At 31.6% G+C, this 20,372-nt stretch overlaps 1 protein-coding gene across 2 annotated transcripts in view; it reads left to right on the forward strand.

Moving 5' to 3' along the window:
• LOC114340744 (zinc finger protein castor homolog 1-like) overlaps nt 1–20,372 on the forward strand; it is a 365,464-nt gene that overhangs the window by 271,151 nt on the left and 73,941 nt on the right. For both annotated transcript variants that reach the window (XM_028291549.2, XM_028291619.2), the window contains exon 5: nt 1,069–1,165. In XM_028291549.2, the coding sequence (XP_028147350.1) occupies nt 1,069–1,165 (97 nt within the window). The remainder of the gene's footprint in view (nt 1–1,068; nt 1,166–20,372) is intronic.

Raw genomic sequence — 20,372 nt, forward strand, 5'->3', positions numbered from 1 at the left:
TGTGGTCGTCCGAACGCACCCAATGTAAAATGGAGCGATCAATACTTGGAATGAGTTTAAGAAATAGACTAAGAAACGAGGAAGTTGGCAGACGAACCTGAGTGGAAGATAATATCGAACGTATTTCAAGGCAAAAATGGAGATGGGCGGAACCTGTTGCAGCAATGAAAGACGACAGATGGACAACAAATCACTTTAATGGAGACCACGGCAGACAGAAGCTGATATCTTATAAGAATTGTGACCAATCGGATAGTAGAGCCGCAGAACAGAAGAAGTTGTAAATATCTGGAGGACGTGAAGGAGGCCTATGTTCAACAATGGACAAATCAGGGCTGATTGATGACGATGATGACGATCATCCAAAAACATCCATCTTTGAACGTAGATTACATACACATAATGGAAAGGCATAAGATCTTCTTCGTGGTTGTCATGGTTTTAGTTCTATGACAGATCATATTTAATCCTACTTTTATTGTATATTTATATTCATCACAAAATACATGTTTCGTAGTGAATGATTAAAGTAAAAAAGTAGCAAATAATATTAGAAGAACACTTATTGCAACCATTAACGATATACTGCTAGAAATGGAGAAATGTATTATTAGAAATCACCACATACATGAAACCAAGATACTCGTAGTTGTCCTAGGTTAATTAAGAAAAAACGTGTCATCCAATGCCTTATTTATTTTTATCGCTTCTGTTACATGGCACTCTACTTCTGAATGGACTGTACATCCATTAAAGCCTATTAGATATACGTCTTCCTTGTAGCTCATTCATAATGTACAAGACAACTGCGTGTGATCTTTAACACGTAAAAAGAGATTAGTTTATTGATTAATTTGTTAATTTCAGTTCTTGTAGTACATTTCTAATTGTGTTTAATTGCTGAGTTAATTGCACCAAAGACGTATAAGACACTTTTTGCACCGTTTAAAGGAACTTGGGTATGGGAGTCACATACCAAGCGTTAGATGCGGAATATATCGACTAATTTTTTATTTACAGCTTGAAATTCATTAATGTTTTGTAGTTTGATTAAACATTTTATTTCAGGGGATTTTTCCTTCGAATTTTCTTCCATTTTCCCAATCAATAAAGACTGAAACTGAATCTTCTAGCCCTCCTCTACTAGTGCCAAATCCACTAAATGGTAAGTCGTTGAAGTATTTTTATTTTTTACAATACTACAAATATAGAGATATTCTGAAATAAACAAAAAAATAGGTCCTTACGAAATAAAAACGTAATTGTGTAAGTGCTTATTCCGAGAATATTATTGACAAGTATCAAACTGTTTTTTGGACCTAATCGATCAACAATAGAGAAGAATTTTGTGATGAGATAAACTCTGGTAAACACCAATAGTACATAGGTACAATCACTGAATGTTTTCACCTCCGATTTCGTTGAACCTCCATCGATTTTCATGAAAATTGGTGAGTAGTTAGAGGATACGGTAAGAAACAAAAGTGACATGGTGCCTTGCGTTTTTACCCTGGCGGTGGATACCACTCCTTCTCGGGGTTAAAAACTAATTTTAATTAAAATATCGCTAGAAATTGATAGTGAGACAAATGCTAAGCAAAAATTATATAAAGTTATTAAAAAAATCAATACTTTTGAGTTATTACAGACAAAAGATTTTAATTTTTCATGAAAAAAGTGCATGTTTTATACTGGTTTTTCATAATGTACTCAAAAACTGTAAGTTCCTACAAAAATAATTTCATTACCAAAATTAAAGCTAATAAAAAATCGAATAAATTCCTTACTCGAAAAACCTCTTTTAATATTAATTCAAACTGATTTAGAAGTAATTGAATGTATATTTTTTTCGACGAGTACTCAAATCTAAGCCTAAATCTAAGCCTAAAAATAAGGGGAAAACGACGCATTTTATAAATATACATATACTTACTAAACATTTTGTCAAAGTACTCAGAAATACCTATCAAATGAGCTCCAGAAGAAGGTGATAGCATCAAAATTTATGCTCCAAAAATTTTTCAACATTTATGTTCCCAAAATTTTCCCAAAAAATGTTTTTTTTTAACTCAGTTAGTTTTTATGATATCAGATTCGTCAAAAAACCATTTGAAAGGTAATTTCAAGGGCTATAAAATCGTGTTCAATTTAGTCTTTTAAATCCCTTATTTTTTTTAAATAAAAGGTAAAGTTCTCGCAGTAAAATTTAGGCTTTAAACGTTTCTATATCGGTTATCTTTTATCTTACAAAAATAAAAAATAAAGTAAAATCTGTATTAAAAAAAATTCAAATTTTATTCTGTATCATTTTTTACATTTATATATTAAGTATTTTTGGAGTTATTGTCAAAAGCAAATAAAATTTACGAAAATTTGAAAAATTCTGATTTTTTTCAAATCGTATTTTTTGTTAAAAAATATGCATTCTAAACGGGTCAAAGTGTTTGAGGTTATTACTTTGCTAAAATAAAGAAATTCTTATAGGGATTACCACAAATTTTAATTTTTGTGGAAGTGGCTTTCCAATGTTTTATTTTTCACTTTTTCCTAAAGAATTGGAAAGTGTCCTCTTATTTTCATCAGAACTTGCTTAATTTTGATGCTATTAACATCTTCTGGAGCTCGTTTGATAGGTATTTCAGAGTACTACGTTAAGTGTTAGTAATTTTAGTTTATAAAATGCTTCGTTTTGCCATTATTTAACCTTGAATGCTTAGATTTGAGTACTTGCCGAAAAAATATACATTCAATAGGGAACTTGCACATTTTTTTTTTTATTAAATAATAATGTTCAGTTTTGTATAAAAATGAGATTTCCAAAATTTCACGCTTCAAAAACTCATAATAACTTAGAAGTACAAATTTAAAGTCTTCGGTATCTTAAAATAGTTCAAACGACCCGTGACGTCACAGAGTTTAACTATATGGTTCCGTTTATGGGTATATTTAGGAATATTCTTCTTCTTCTTCTTTAGTTTATTGGCCTCCACCTACTTGGGTATTTGGCCAGCTCGTCGTCGGGGAATAAAGGAAATATGTATATTTATATTCTAATGCCATTTATCGTATATCATTATAATAAATATATACCAGTTTGTTAAAATTTGAGTTTGATACAGTTTTTGAAGGAAAGGAAAGAAGGTTTACTATTGAAAATAAAACCATTGTGTAAAAGTACAAGTTTTCTATGAATAGTTCAAACGATCAAAAACACTTGTAACGTCAAATAACTGTATTTTCTACTGACGTTTATAATATCTAATTTAAAATTATATTTACAATTGGTGTAGAATGTAAACATACAACCCCGTGACGTCACGACGCGTTTTTTGCTGGCTGGTATAAGTTGAATTTTTAGTCGTCTTTAGGTGCCAAACGAAAGACAAACGAAACTTTTTTATCTTTGATACATGTTCTAAATTATGTTCTGTTGTGATTTAGGTATAGGTATACCATTTTTTTCGAATTTAAAATTTTATGCAAGTTCCTTATTACATATAACTTACTTTGAATTAATTTTAAAACGTTTTTCAAGTGGGGAATTTATTCGATTTTTTATTAGCTTCAAATATTGTAATAATAATTTTTTGTAAAAACTTTTTAATTAAAAAAAAATAGTTTTTGAGTTGTTTAAGGAAAACTGTTTATGCATTTTTTTCGCAAAAAATTAAAATCTTTAATCTTTAGTAACTAAAAAAGTATTGATTTATCTTAATAACTTACTATTAACAAATTTTGCTTAGAAGTTGCGCCTCTATCAATTTATGGGGTTATTTTTAATAATATAATTTTTATCCCTGAGAAGGGGTGGCATCCACCCTCACGGTAAAAGCGCAAGTTGGCACCGATGGAGGTTCAACAAAATCGGAGGTGAAAACCTCCGATTTTCACTGCCGGACACTGTCGACAGTGTCCGTCTTTTATATCACTGAATAGGCTGTAGGATATAATATATCATTAAAGCTACTTTTAACATGTCAGTTGTCAAACGCATTTTGAATAGTAAATGAAACACCAATAAATAATTGTTAAAACAATTTATGTTATGTTTCTTTAGTGACTCTTTATCACTAAATCTATCATCTACATGTCAAATAGTGTGAATTGTGAAGTGGTCAAGAGTTGAAAAGGATTTTCTGCGAATTGGAAAGCGAGCCATCTTTAACGAAATCGTAAAATATTCCGCAAAAAACCATTTAATACTTCATGGTATAAAATACGCGAATGTCTATGGTACATATGTCGTATGGTACAGGCAGTAAAATACCCATTATACATGGATACTGAACATAAAGATACAATGTATTTCTATAGAAAATTATCTTTTACGACATTACGTATTTACTTGTATTTATTTACTGGCATAAATTTCAATCAAAAACGCTCGTTTAACATCGATACGACTCTCTGTATATATCAATATAATGGCCGAATGGAAATTTTTGTTAAATGAAAAATGACGACACCTCGTCTACAGGGTGTTGCTGAAGACCGTCGTGAAAAAATATATTCAAATAATGGAAATATTTGTCACCTTATTCTATTTTTTGCTATATATTTCTTATTTAGGCTTATTTGTTTCTCTATCAAAGGGGTAATGATGCGCATTACAAGGTGTTGCTTCCACATACCAGCTCTAGCCTCTCTTACCCAATTCCTATCCTCACCACCAAGAACTGTGGCTTAACTAAATGGGCGAACACTGATGATGAACATAAGCAACGTTACTGTAGATTGGCTAACCAACATCAGTGAAAGGCAGTGGCGGCTCTTGGTAATTTAAGGAGGGTGTTCAATTAAAAGATGTAATTATACAAACGGTGAATAAGCGCTGCAGGCGAAAAATTTTTGGGGCCTTGCCAAAAGATGTTCTGTAAAATGAAACCTATCTTTGACCCGATTAGTCAGGATGTCACACACTTTTTTTGTTTTGTGCAGAATATGATACCTACTGAATGATGGCGCTTCTTCGGTGGTGAAGGTGGAGGCAGAAGTTACGAATATTGAAATGGCTGTGTCAAAACTGTTTAAAAATCCGTTTATTTTAACGGCATCCAAAGACCGAGATTGAAATTATAGTTTTATTCTTTGAAAATACTAAACATGGAAAACAAAACAAAGAATGTAGTTTATCACACCCACATAATCACGAAGTTTTTCTATATTGTTCAACTTTAAAACGATGTTTAAACTTTTTGTTTCTTATTGTACATTCTTGTATCAAGTTTATCTCCGGCCAAGTTAGTCCATTCTTTTTATAAGAAGTCGATTTTCAAAACTATTTGCATTTTCTTTTATAAACTTCACTGAATAAGGCTCCATCCTAAAAAACTACCTACCAATATTGTATTTAATAAAATCCCACAACAGAAAATGCCAAACTGTGAATCGAAACGCTCGGCCCCGGTCTCTGTGTGCAGTGCACAAATCGTCAATGTTTTAAGATAGGAGAATCACTGGTTCACGGATTTAAGAGCTCTCGTTCTTCTATAGGATTACTGTATAGTGGCTGGATTTAATTTGAATTCTGCACTTACCACGTGCATCTAGCGTAGCGGTGTTGTGCAAATAAATTATGAGATTAATAAATACAATTATATTTTAATGATACTATGATATTTATGAGATTTAAGAAAAAATATTTTAATGATATTTACGAGATTTTTAAAAATATGCGCTTTAATGAAATTTGATTGGGTGTTCACTGCACAAGTGAACCAATGGAGAAACCGCCCCTGGTGAAAGGTAGTGCAGGACCAACGAGGAAGGCAGAAATTGTCCTCCGAAATGGGATTTGGAGCGGTAGGCCAGCAATCTACCATCTAAAAAATATTCTTCTTAGCTTCCTATCGATATAGCCTTGCTTGACATAGGCCTCTCCCAACTCTTTCCATCGAGCTCTATCCTGAGCAACATTCTTCCAATTTGATTCGGCTATTTTTTTTAACGGCATTTATCCAACTGATATATGTTGTCATTATATTGGTCTTCTACCTTTGTAAGGTCTCCAATGTTGTATTGTGGCGTTTATCCAACTGATATAAATATGAGCCCATCAGAACCAAACCTGCTAAATCCTAAATTTGCCGTTTCCCCTTTTTTACCCAGTTTCAAAGTTCAAGTATCTATTAATCTACAGGCATAAGTTTTCTGCTCAAATCCGCTGTTTGATGACATTTATTGATGCCACTTTGATTAAGAAATGCCCAATACTTTTTGGGAATTTACATTTTTATCGTTTTTTTAGTCTCCTGAAAAATTTCATAAAATGGATCTAACAGGTCTTGATTCTACAGGTCTCATATATTGTCATTCTCTTGGTATTCTACCTTTGTTAAGTCTCCAATGTTGTATTGTGGCGTTCCAACGTTGGTCCTTTTCTCTAGCAGTGCCTGCGAAGCTCCATTTGAGTTTGGCAGTTTGGGCTGTGATATCCTCGACTTTTTATTCCTCGTTCCTGTTTTTATATTCGACAGTCATATACCTAACATTGCTCTTTCCGATGCCCTTTCTGTTGTGACTGGTTTATTCGTATTTGTCTTGGTTAGGCTCCTTGTTTGACATCAATATCATGATGTTCATGCAAACCGCAAGTATACCCAATATACTTGCGTTTTGCATTGCAGGTAATAAAAAAATAATATTTATAGACTAAACACAATAATAAAGCCCCTTATACCCCTTCTGTATCCGTGCCTTGGTGTATGGTAAATAGTTAGTTTAGTATTTCACCTAAGCTGTTGTACAGCGAGATATGTCATTGTCATGTCATTTGTTATATATCAAATGTCAAACTTTAATTTTGAATATTTGGCGAGATATTTGGCACACATATTCGTAATATAGTGAAGAATGGGGGTACAGAGTCCAATTTATGAAATATGTTTATATCTGGAAATTACTCTATAATTAAATAAAATATTTCAAAAACGAGCCTGTGCCGCCATTAAGAATAACAAAAAAAATACACTTTCTTCAAATAAACGTTTTTATCCCATGCCTAGATTTTGTGTCACATTGGAACTACTAAAAATCGATTATACATAACAAGAAATCGAACTTGACTGACTTGGCAACATTTAGCGCGCCTATGAGTATAATAATTATTGTTTTTGATAGTATAGTGGCACTGTCACTGTCGTACTGCCGACGCACTGTTGCCGCACTGTTGAAAGTTCGCAGAACTTTCGAAAAACAAAAATATTAATGACGCGCTGATGTCGACTCGTAATATTTTCTACCCTTTATAACAAACTACTTCACTACTAAACTTATATATTATTGTCACTCGAGTATAAATAGAGGAGTGCATATAGATTTTCACTACGGAAAAAATCAAACAAGATAGAACTTTTTGTAATTTCATTAAGAAATGTTTAATAAACAACATATCAAAAAGTTCTACTCGAGAAGTGGGTGCTTCATTTTTTATTAAACAAATGAACTGCGAAATTAGATGTTTTTTAAATACCTCCGAAAATATGAACTTAAGAAAAAAACTGACTTGACCATTGAAAAATTCAGAAAATTTTACAAAAAAAACCTTATATATAGATTTTTCTAAAATTAAATCTGTAGCTTCTCTAATTTTTTATTTATAACGCTAAAGTCACCCTTCTCACAAACATTGGCGCACTGTAAACTAGCGTACGGCGAAGTGCACGGTTGAGTTATTTTAATGTAATTCTTTAACCAATCGATCAAATGAAATTTTAGAAATTGAACATGAAAGAAAAATAATTTAGCTATCTTATGCTTATAATAAAAAGAAATAAAATGTATGTGCATAAGTACGGTGTGGGCTGAAAGTGAGACTTACATGAATTTTGTTTAAAAATGATTTAAAAATGTGTAACTAATACAATTTTACCTATAAAACTCTCAAATTTGCACAACTCACCTTTCAAACAGCTTACTAAACGATGTTTCATTAAAAGAAAATCTCAAAAATTTAATTCAAATGATACGACGTCTCAAAAAATTTAATTTTTTAAATCTTCATAGTTTCACAGAATTAACACCACTTTAAGACGGTATTACTTTGAACAGTTGAAGTTTGAACAGATCTATTACAGTTTTATATGTGTTTTTTAAAGCTTAGGATGTAGTCTTTAAAATGCACTGAATTAGTTTACTTTAGAAATGAAATACACTATTTCTTTTTGAGAAAATTAAGAAAGATAACAAAAATGTAATACAAAAACCGAATATTACCAGCTAAAAATATGTTTATACAAGTGATCAAAACTTTTTTTCTGTAAATCTTACCTAAAATACATTTAATAATATCTAAGCTTTAACAATAACAAATGTTCAACAAAAATTTTTTTACAGTATGTCTGCGTAACTTGGAACCTATTGATACCTTTTTTATTATCAGTTTTACAAAAAGTTATTCTTTATAAAATACTCTGCATCATATACCGGGTGGTGAATTGGAAAGCGGGCCATAGGAAACTCAATGTAAAATTCTAAGCTGTTAAATTCCTGCTTCCCTAATTATTTTACATCAAAAGTCATCAGAAACTATTTGTAGAGAATTGAAATCTCTATTGAAAACAACTGTTAATATTGTTCTATGAACAATAATTATTCAAAATTTTGTAAAAATATAATACAATTTTCAGAGTAATACGCCAAAGCTAGGCCACACACAATACAATAATGTGTATAAGATTGCATTTGTTGACAATGAATTTATTATATTAACAATTAGAACTGTCAATTTTTTAAATTATTTTATCATTTTTTGTTTAAAACACAATAAAGTTGATAAGATACCCTTAGTTAAGGAGAAAGTATTAATAATAAAGATATTTTCTTCAGTCAATAATGTGCTCACTGTCAGTTAAATAGTAACGTGTGGCCTAACATACCCACACATACCTACTGCGGTAAATACATTATATTTTTCAAAATTTTGGAATGTGTTTAAATCGTAGAACAATTGTAACTTCTGTTTTTAATACAGATTTCAATCCTCTACAAATAACTTCTCATGACTTTTGATGTAAAATAGATAGGGAAGCAGGAATTCAACAGTTTAGAATTTTACATTGAGTTTCCTATGGCCCGTTTTCCGATTCACCACCCGGTATAATCTAAGATGCAACCATCAAATATAAAATTTTATTAATTTTATACGTATTATGTCAAAAAATATGAATTTCACTCAAGAGTAAAGTACCTTTATAATTCACAATATCGAAAATTGTTATTAAGAAAAGTTGTTTGGAATTAAAAATATGTTCCAGTGTTCAATTACATCCTTCTAATTAAAATAGTGTGAATAATAAAGGCACTTAACTCTTAAGAAAAAATCATATTTTTTACATACCTCGTATAAAACTGAAAAAGTTTGATATCTGATGGTTGTATCTTAGATTTTAGACCAGGTAGAATATTTTATGAAGAATAACTTTTTTTCGTAAAATTTATAATAAAATAGTTACAATAATTATTGTAATAAAATGATGATGGGTATTCGTAATTTGCTAAAAAATTGAAATTTTTTTTTCGATTAGAATGATGTAATTGTATACTAAAATATAGTTTTTAATTTCAAACAACTTTTCATAATAGCATTTTTTGATATTCTGGAATATAAAGGTACTTTACTATTTAAAGAAATTCATATTTTTGACATAACTCGTATAAAATTGTTAAAATTTAATATCTGACGGTTGACTTTTAGATTTTTGACTATCCAGAGTATTTTATGAAGAATAACTTTTTTTTCGTAAAATTGATAATAAAAAAGTTTTCCATGTGGTTCCTAGCTACGCAAACATACTGTATAAGAGCTTCTGTATAAGAATTTTCAAATTGTAATGCCATATTCGGATTCAGCATAACCAAAAACAAAATAGAAACATATTTGATCAAAGTAAAATAATGAATTCAACGATATTTTTAAAATTATTTATATAAAACAATTGTATTGTTTAAACAATTAAAACAATTAGCGGCCAAATCTGCGAGTAGAACTTTTTACTTTAACATGTATATAAACTAACAAAAAAAGTTTTAGAAAAATTTAATCTTGTTTGAATTATTCCGAAACAATGCATGTTTTCGTTCTAATTGCACTCCCCTAAAAACACTGTTTAGGGATGAAGGCGTAAGTGAATCGAAAAACCCATCTCTCCCCCACGTTAAAGCTTTCCATATTCAAGCAGGCATAAAACAACGGACTGTGAACATAAAAACATCCATTCAAATTAAGGAAAACATGCTTTAAATTGCTCTAAATTGATTGTGACAAGATTTAATTTAGTTATAGAAGAACTACAAATATCCACCAATTTAAGCCCGGGCTCGTATTTTTGAAGTGCATTCAGAAACAATGGCGATAAATTAATTTTATTAGTTTTTGTTTATTGCCGACGCCATATTTAACGCATGCATCTTACACACTAACTGCTAATGGATATTAATTTGAACATTTGTTAGAGATTAACTAATTGTAGATGTCAATAGAGGAAAAATATGTGATTTTTCTTCAAATATTAAAATCATTCAACAGTTATTAATATTATTCTCCTTACAATTGATCCATAACGTCTGTTTAGATACTGGTTTATATGTAGGAATATTTGTAATTTCGATGATCAACTGCCTCAAGATCTCTTTGGTGGTCTCGTTCCTTTCTGCTGGCCTTCCTTATTGAAAATCTTGACTATTCTGTCGCCTGTATGACAGTATGTTCGTTTTTAAGTTATTGTACAAAAAATCATCGCTTTTGATCATTGTAGTCATGGAATATGGGACAGGACCCATTTGCGAGTCATTCCGAGACTTAGATCTCTTCAGGCGGGTCCATTTTATCACTCCTATCATACAGAAGTCCATAATCACCGGGTCTTCGACGTTTCTAGAGCCCATGCTGTCGAATTTCCCATATAGGAGCTCCAAATCTGAGCTCTCCTGCCGTTCCTAACCTCTAATCATTTAGTAACCTTCTGGCCTCACAGAAAGCCACAAGTCTCTTTAGACTTCTTCATTTAGCTCAGTTGCATAAAGGCCGAACCCAGGATCTGCCACCTCTGATAGGCCAGTGCAGGGGACTTCCAAAGAACATGTGATGAGACTTCTAATTCAAGCAGACATAGATACCTCCTGACTCTACATTGGCCGGTAAGCATACTTACCACCAGAGAGTATCTTCTACGGTTTAGAACCTACTCTATGTCATGTCTCATTAACCCAGTGTTGCCAATCGGCGTATAATTATCCGATTTGCGTATCTTTTTGAGAGTTGTCGTATCTTCTACTTATCTTTAAATAAATCGGATATTTGCGTATATTTTTCAGTTTATCTACCAATCTACTACAACAGACTAATAACAAAAATAAACTTAAAAAAACCCGCTTCTCATTCATGTATTCCCAACAACACATTAATTTTCTTTGGTTCCACCCAACAGATAAGAAGGGACAAAAGGGACCTGTGCGAATTGTTTTGTTTAGAATTTGAACCCACAAATGTTTCCACTTAAGACATACTGATCCAATTCAAATTTCAAACACAGGGATTCTGCCGTCCGATTTTATTTATGGGTTTTTAGTCTATAAACTTATGATAGCTACTGCACGATTTAGTTTTATTTTTATTTTATGTAGTGCAGTGCTTAAGTAAACGTTTGTTGAAATAAGTTTTGGAGTGTAAAAATACTTTTTTATAATGGATAAATGGTAAAATTAAAAAATGAAGCTAATATATTTGTTTCCTAATTAAAAAAAGTATTTTTATTGCTATTCGTTATACCATTTTCAAACGCTAGTGTAGAAAGGGTTTTCAGTAATGTATTCAATATAAAAACAGATAAAAGAAACCTCTTAAATACATCTACAATTAGGGCTTTATTGGCGACAAAAGATGGTGTCAGTAATACTGGCTGTGTAAAATTTGCACCTTCAAAAAAAATATTACAAAGTAACATATGGCAAAATAAAAAATAAGGATTTTGTACTTTATTATATGTAGGTACATATTATGTTTTTTTGTGTATTTTGGATTACGTACATGTTTAGGTTTTTAATGTTTTAAGGCTGTCAGCGAAGGTGCAAAATTTCGGACAAATAATTTTTAACCGCATTCATTTTTTTTTCAAATCCTCAGAAAACTAATAAATATTTTTGAAAAAATTAAGCGAAGAATGAAAGATTACATTATTACCGAGGGTAAAAGTTACTTAGAATACCTACACAAAAAAGTTTTTTTAATGAGATATTTGAAATTAAATAGCACACTCAATTTTCTCTTTTTTTTTTCACCCCTGTAACTTATTGCAATAAACATTATAGAAGGCTTCAGGGACTTTCGGCTCTCGGTAATAATGTAATCTTTCATTCTGCGTTTAAATTTTTCAAAAATACTTATTAGTTTTCTCAGGACTCGGAAAATCATTGAACAGAAATTTTGCGCCTACGCTCTTAATGTAGTTGTAGTTTTTTTTGTATTGATTTATTTATTATTTATTTTTCTAGTACCTAGTTTTAGGTAGTTATTACGTTTTAATAAAAAAAAATATTTAAAAGTGTTTTTTTTTTACTTAAAAATAAATAAAAAGATCCAAATAATGAAATATTTAGATAATTTTTTAACGCTTACAAGAATACGAAATAGGTATAATGTATAATATAATAATAGTAGGTAATTACATGAATTAATCAGCTGGGATACGAGATTTCAATCTAAAAACGAAAATTTTTAAAATAAACGGTAAAATAGAACATCCAATAGATTAAAAATTATTCTGTAATAAGTAGTCAGATAAAAGAATAACATTCAATGTATCCAACGGTGTAACCAGGATGATCCTTAGGAGGGGGGGGGTTATAACTACTGGATGGTCTCAGGGAGGTATGGAATAGAACTGGTTACGCCTATGAGCGTATCTTTTCGTGACAAATCGGATCTTTTTCGAGCGATCATCGGATAATCTAAAGAAATGCGGTTGGCAACACTGCATTAACTCAAGACTCCTGGAATCTCCGCAGAAGATGCTCCTTGAGACTACCTTGACTAGAACTGAAGGCTATTTCAATCGCAGGTTCGGGTGCCACAAGATGAGTCTCGTCTTGCCAGGACATCAGCCCATTCATTATCTTCCAAACGTGTGTGCTCTGGTAGCCTTATCAAGCTCACCCTATTGATTGGCTTTACATCAGTCAGTGTTCTCTTGCATCCATGGAAACACTAGCTGATGTTGCGCTGACCAATGGGGCAACATTACCGAAATGCTTACAGAGAAATATTGTTATTATAACACCTAATAATGTTGAAACTCTGAGGAAATACAGTTTTAGATTTAATTCGATTCGGGGGCCACCACCATCGGCTGACCTAGGTTTCTTCTCTTCAAGAGCCACCTGTGGTGTATCCCTTCTTCTTCTTCTTCTTCTTCTTCTTCTTCTTCTACGGCACTACAGCCCAAATTAAGCCTTGGCCTCCTTTATTTTTTGACTCCTAAAAGGGCTTGTGCGTCGCTGTTTATTGTGTCTTCCCAGCGCTTTCGTGGCTTCCCAACCGGTCTCTTTCCTTGCATTCTAGCACTCAGTGCTCGTTTTGGTAGCCTATCCTCTCCCATTCTTATCACATGTCCGGCCCATTGCAATCTTTGTATTCTAATGAAGTATGACAGGGGCTTTTGTTGTTGCATCGACTTCTGAAGATTCCGTTTTCCCTCACAGGTCCTAGTATTCTCCTAAGTACTTTCCTTTCGAATGTGTCGAGTTTGTTTTTCGATGTTTCTTTCAGGACCCAGACTTCACTGCCATAGCATGTTATTGGTCGAATTAAGGTTTTATAGATTCTCATCTTTGTATTTCGGTGGACACTTTTAGACTGAAATATATGGGAGAGGGCAAAATAAGCTCTGTTTGCCTGCGTTATTCTCTTCCGTATTTCTCCATCCTCTGATCCGTTGGCATATATTTCTACTCCCAGGTATGTAAATTTTTCAACCGTTTCAATGTCATCTTCATGTATAATGTTTTCTGGGACTAAATTTCTTCTCGTCTGAGTCATTATTTTTGTTTTTTCTGTGTTAATTTACAGACCTAGCCTTTTTGTTTGTGTTTTTAACTCTGCATATGTTTCCTGTGCTCCTGTTGATGTTCTACTCATAATATTAATATCATCAGCATAAGCGGAAAGTTGAACCGTTCGGTTGGTCAGTAGATTTCCTCGTCCAGTTTGCATTTGCCTACCCGCATACTCCAGTGCCAGGTTAAACAATGTTGGGGCCAGCCCATCTCCCTGCTTTAGTCCCTGTAGTGTATCCCGAAGCGAACTAATTCTGGCTGTCCCACTAAGCAAAATAATAAAACTGTGTTTATTGATTTCAAAAAGGCATTTGATAGTATCAGCAAGTAAAACTCTAGCTAAATGTACCTAGATAAAAATAAAAAAATATGAAAAAAAATTTTTTTAAGAAATGCTTTTCTTTAGTTACGAGTAACTAAAATTAAAAATATAAAAAAAATCAACTAAAAAGCAAACAATAACACATTGTTATTGTTTGCTTTTTAGTTGATTTTTTTTATATTTTTAATTTTAGTTACTCGTAACTAAAGAAAAGCGTTTCATAAAAAAATTTTTTTATGTCTTTTTATTTTTTACTTTTTAGTCTTACACTTTTCAAACATTAAAATATATTATCATGTTTATTAAAATATGTATAAAACATATGATGTACAAACATAAAAGTAGTCGAAATCGGCAAAAAATTTGAAACTTTATTGTTTATTTATAAAGCATAACGTAAACAATTAACGTATAAAGTGAAATTATGTATAGTTCATATAATTAGCTACAATCTGTAAAAGTTTCAAGTTTCTTCATTGTAAAAAACAATAGAATTTAAGCATTTTCCATTAAAATCGTATTTTTTTATTTAAACAATTAATAAACATAAAAAAAAAATTATTGACTATTCGTGTATTGTTCCCGCGAATGCATATGTCTGCAAATTTTCATTCATTTGCATTAAAGAAAAGGCAGTCAAATTAACGTCTAAAGATTTGACACAAACTATTGAACTAAAGAAATAGTGCAGTCACTGAAGGTTTTCACCTCCGATTTCGTTGAACCTCCATCGATTTTCATGAAAATTGGTGAGTAATTAGAGGATACCTCAAGAAACAAAGGTGACATAATGCCAACTTGCGCTTTTACCCTGGGGGTGGATGCCACCCCTTCTCGTGGGTGAAAATTATTTTATTAACAATAATACCATAAGTCGATAGAGGGACAAATTATAAGCAAAATTTGTTATATAAAGTTATTAAAATAAATCGACACTTTTTGAGTTATCAAAGACCAAAGATTTTATTTTTTCGTAAAAAAATGCATGTTTTAAATCGGTTTTTCACGTATAAATAAAAAACTATAAGCTTTTACAAAAAAGTTATTATTACTGAATACTGAATATTACTGAATACTGAAAGATAATAAAAAATTGAATACAATCCTCACATAAAGAACTAAAGTAATGTTAGTTCAAAGTAAGTAATTGGCAATTGAATGTGTATTTTTTTCGACGAGTACTCAAATTTAAGTACATATTCAAGCTTAAATAACGGGAAAACGATGCAATGTATAAAATATTCCTGCTAAACACTTGCCAAAGTACTTCGGTATACCTATCAAATGAGCTTTAGAACAAGGTAATAGCGTCAAAATTAAGTTATAATGAAAATAAAAGAACCGTTTCGAATTTTTTAGGAAAAAGTGAAAAATAAAACATACGCCATTTCCACAAAAATTAAAATTTATAGTAATCCTTACAAGGACTTCTTTATATTAGCATAAGTAATGTTTTTGATAATTTTGACTGGTTTAGAATGCATATTTTTGAAAAAAAGATATAATTTAAAAAAAATCATAATTTTTAAAATTATTGTAATTCTCATATTCTTTTGATAATAACTCCAAAAATACTCAATATACGTAAAAAATTATTTATAACCAGATTTTAGTTTTTTCTGTGCCAAATATTTTACCTGTTTTACTATTTCTATAGGGTAAAAAATAACCGAGATAGAAACGTTTAAATCTTAAATTTTGCTGTGGGAACCATGCAACCGGGGTCATTTAACCTTTTATTTTTAAAAAAGTAAAGGGTTTAAAAGATTAGGTTCAACGTGCTTAAATAACACTTGGAATTAGCTTTCAAACAGATTTTAGATGAACCTGATATCGTAAACACGAACGGAGTTATTAAAAAAAAACAATAACATTTTTTGTAAAAATTTTTAAAAGATAAATTTTGAAAAAATTTTGGAGCATAAATTTTAACGCTATCAACATGTTCGGGGGCTCATTTAATAGACATTTTTAAGTACTTTGACAAATATTTAATAAGTTTATGTTATAAAATGCATCAATTTTCCGTTATTTCAGCTTGAATACTTAGAGTTTTTACTCGCCGAAAAAAATATTCATTCAATCACCTATAACTCACTTTTAGTTAACATTAAAAGGTTTTTGTAGTAAGGAGTTTATTTCATTTTTTATTAGCTTCAATTTTAATAATAATAACTTTTTTGTAAAAACTTACATCTTTGAGTTATTGATGAAAACTTGGCTAAAAACATACATTTTTCTCAAGAAAAATTAAAATCTTTGATCTTTAATAACTCAAAAAGTTTCGATTTATTTTAATAACTTTATATAACGATTTTTTCTTGAAATTTGTCGTCCCTCTATCTAAATATGGGGTTATTTTTAATAAAACAACTTTCACCCCCGAAAAGGGGTGGCATCCACCCCCAGGGTAAAAGCGCAAGTTGGCACCATGACACCTTTGTTCCTTGAGATATTCTCTAACCACTCACCAATTTTCATGCAAATCGACGGAGGTTCAACGAAATCGGAGGTAAATAGCTCATATCCACCTTCAGTGACTCCACTAAAAAGCGTTTAACAAACTAAATTCTGTACTGAAATTTACCAAACTATACTTATTTAAATTATATTGCATTTATTGGATTTCTTGCTGAATTATAATAGTAAAGGTGTGTTTTAAACATTGTTACAAAGAGCATTGACAAAAAGAACACTAATAGAAACCTGAAAGGTCGTTAAAGATATGTAATTACATTGATAGTGACACAAGACGAAATATCTTTCCCATGTTCCCGCTATCTGTAAAAATTAACGATATTCTTGAAGCAACTACAATGTTTGTTTTAGTTCTTTGCAATCGTAATCGAGCAAATAAAAGCAAGCGATATTATTAAATGTTCACAAATATAATAAAATGTGATTTACAGGACAATAAAGCCTAGTGTGGCGTTTTATTTTTGCCCGCGATACTAGTTTTTCGCCTCAGTACCAACTATAAACCATTTATAGTACGACTTTTATGATAGTCCACCATTTTATCTATCAAATTTTAACGTTTGTAGTACTTTTTACGCGATTACCGAACTCGCAGGAGTGGATTAACACTGGTTTACCGGGCATCCAAGAAATTTACGGAAGAAATTTTCATTTCAAAATAAAAATATTCAAAAATAAATCAAGTACCACTACTAAAGTACTACCGAAATGAAGTACTACTACTAAAGAGTAGGTACCACTACATTGGTGAAAAAATTTTATTTTTTTTTTGGAGTGAGTGCTTTCACCCCTATCATGATCAAAACTTTTTAAGCGGTTTTTGTGAAGTCCTAATGTGCCGTTTGTTAGTTGTTTTTTCTTCGGAAGAATTTTATAATTTTTTTCAATAAAATTTTAAAAAATAGCCAATGGAATTCCTCTTTAGTAGTGGTACTTCTTAAATTTTGACCATAGATCAGCTTTGTAAGTCGAATGCGCTCAGCTGGGAATTAAATGGTTTAAACATTTTCAAAATATTTTTCTTTTCCCATTCATTTGTTTATAAGTGTGTACAAACGCTATCGGTCATTTTTAAATATTTAAAATATTGTAGCAAAACAATGAATCACCGGCCGCAAGTAGCACCTCGAGACGTAAGCCGAGAAAATTCTGGTATACGTGGAATCGACGCGCGGTATATGTGGAAGGTGACAGCTTAGCTAGGTGGCGAAGTCTGGAATGATCGAGTATAACGTTATTTGCTATTTAATGGGAGCGCGCTTTTATTTGAGTTTAGTGTGTAATATAAATTCGTCTGTAACTTGTATAAATAAATTCGTACAAACGAACCGAGAGTATTATTTTAACCGTAATTACGTTATAATATTCTTCTTAAATCCATCATCATTATCTTTGCCTTATCCCTATGCGGGGTTATATCTTAAATCCATGTTTCTGGCAATTGTTGTCTGTTTGGACATCAAACATCGTGGCGTTCTTCTTTGCCTTTGTCCTTTTGGTTTTTAATTTAATATTTGTTTTGTTAGTTCACCTTCATCAATTCTTTTTATATGTTGAATATTCAGAACTTGTCTTACGTTTTTATTTCTCTCTATATCAAGTCTTCTATTGCCTTTTGTGGCATCATATTGTCATTGTATCTTCTTTTTCATGTACCATGTCCTTTCAGAATGTTGGTTACCATCATAGCTATCTTAATTTTATTCACTGCCACCCTAAATAGCATGCTTGTATCAATACCATACCAATCTCACAAAATGTTTCTTTGTCCTGGACTGCGTTTGTCTGCTATTTTCTCCAGCTCCAGCTAAGTAGAGAAATGTTAAAATGCTTCTATAGCACCACGTTTCGAAAGCCTCGAGGCGATTAAGATCACTTTTATTCACTATAAAGTAAGACCGAGAACACGTAGCAGCGAAGTAGGTGGATCCACAATACCAATTTTGGGTCTCTGTTACATAATACCTTGGACATACTTTCAAAAGCGACTCTGGCCTGCTCAAGTTTGGCACTATTTACATATTATATAGAAGATTTTATATTCTGTTGTTTACTTATTACGCGCATTTTGGATTTTCGTTTGTTCACTACCAAATCTGCGGCGTCCTTACAGCTCTCAACGTCACTGTCAAGTAGTTTTTATAGACCTTTTTGATTCATGACTTCACCGTTCACAATTATTTCTTCTTGTTTTTCAGAAACTGCACTTTTGAAAATTCTTTCGGATTAAACGTTGAAAAGCAGGGGCGACAAGAAGCATCCGTGCCGGACTTCTCTTTGAATATGAAGAGCCTGTGATTCCAAACCGTCTACTAAAACTGATACTGTTTGATTCCAATACAAATTTGCAATTATACGAACGTCTCTGCCATCCAAGACAATGTCTCTTAGAATTTAAATCAATATAAAGTGCTTAACACGGTCAAATGCCTTTTGAAAGTCAATAAAACAACAGTACATGTCTACAGATATATCACCACATCCATAGTATACTGGGTCATTATCCAGCTTTCATATCCAGATAACAGTGTGTCCAATTATTAAGTTTTGTTATTGTACGGTTTCGTATCTTTTTCTTCAATTGCTGTGAATGCATGTATGTGAATCCTGTAAATATAAACCTGTAAAGTATTATTTCACTAAAAGGATGTGAAAAAGAGATGGAAAAATATTCGGTAATCAATACTTAATTTTAATTCAATATTCTCTATATTTGGTCGACAACTACCAATCAATTTTAAATCCTGCTCTGAATCTCTTCTATTTCTTCTCTTCTAACACTTTTTAGACTAAGTAAAGAGTAAATTCCTCCTCTCGGGCCGTTATGATGTCTGCGACACTGTGACTAGTGTCTTGCGAATTCTTTAGATTCAACAACTAGATTAGATAATTGATAATAAACCATAAAACGACAATAATTTTAATTGCTCTCCTATCGATGTTTGAAGTTACTCTACGCTACGAAAAGAAAACGATACAGTCGTAGTGATAGCGTTTTCGCTGAACTGTCTGTTTTCTGTACGACGTTGGGCAACAAAAAACATGAAATGTGACCTAAAATATTGAAGACAGTATAGAATAGATAGAACTATTTTTATGGTCACTGGAAATTGTATAATTTTATATAAAAAGCTTACAAAAAGTCAGAAAATATATACATACATAATCGAAAACCTCTTATACCCGAAGGTGTCAAGGTGTACAAACTCTCTTAAATTTTTTTCTACAAATTTACGCCACTCTTCTCTTTCTCTAGCTAGTTACTTCGTCTCACTCCATGTCTTCCCTCTTTCTTCTAGAATCTCAATTATGCTATTTTTCCATGTTTTTCTTGGTCGTCCTCTATAGTTTTTTCCTATTTTTCTCGCTTCCCATATCTTCTTCACCTGTCTAGTTGCATTCATTCTGATTATGTGTCCCCACCATTTCAGTTTCTTTTCTTCTGCTAATTCTGCTTTATCCTTTAGTGATTTCGTTCCTAGTTCTGGCCTGATGTCTTCGTTTCTTCTTCTGTATGTTCTTC

Source organism: Diabrotica virgifera, chromosome 5 (genome assembly GCF_917563875.1).
Source record: "Diabrotica virgifera virgifera chromosome 5, PGI_DIABVI_V3a".
Classification (NCBI taxonomy): Eukaryota; Metazoa; Arthropoda; class Insecta; order Coleoptera; family Chrysomelidae; genus Diabrotica; species Diabrotica virgifera.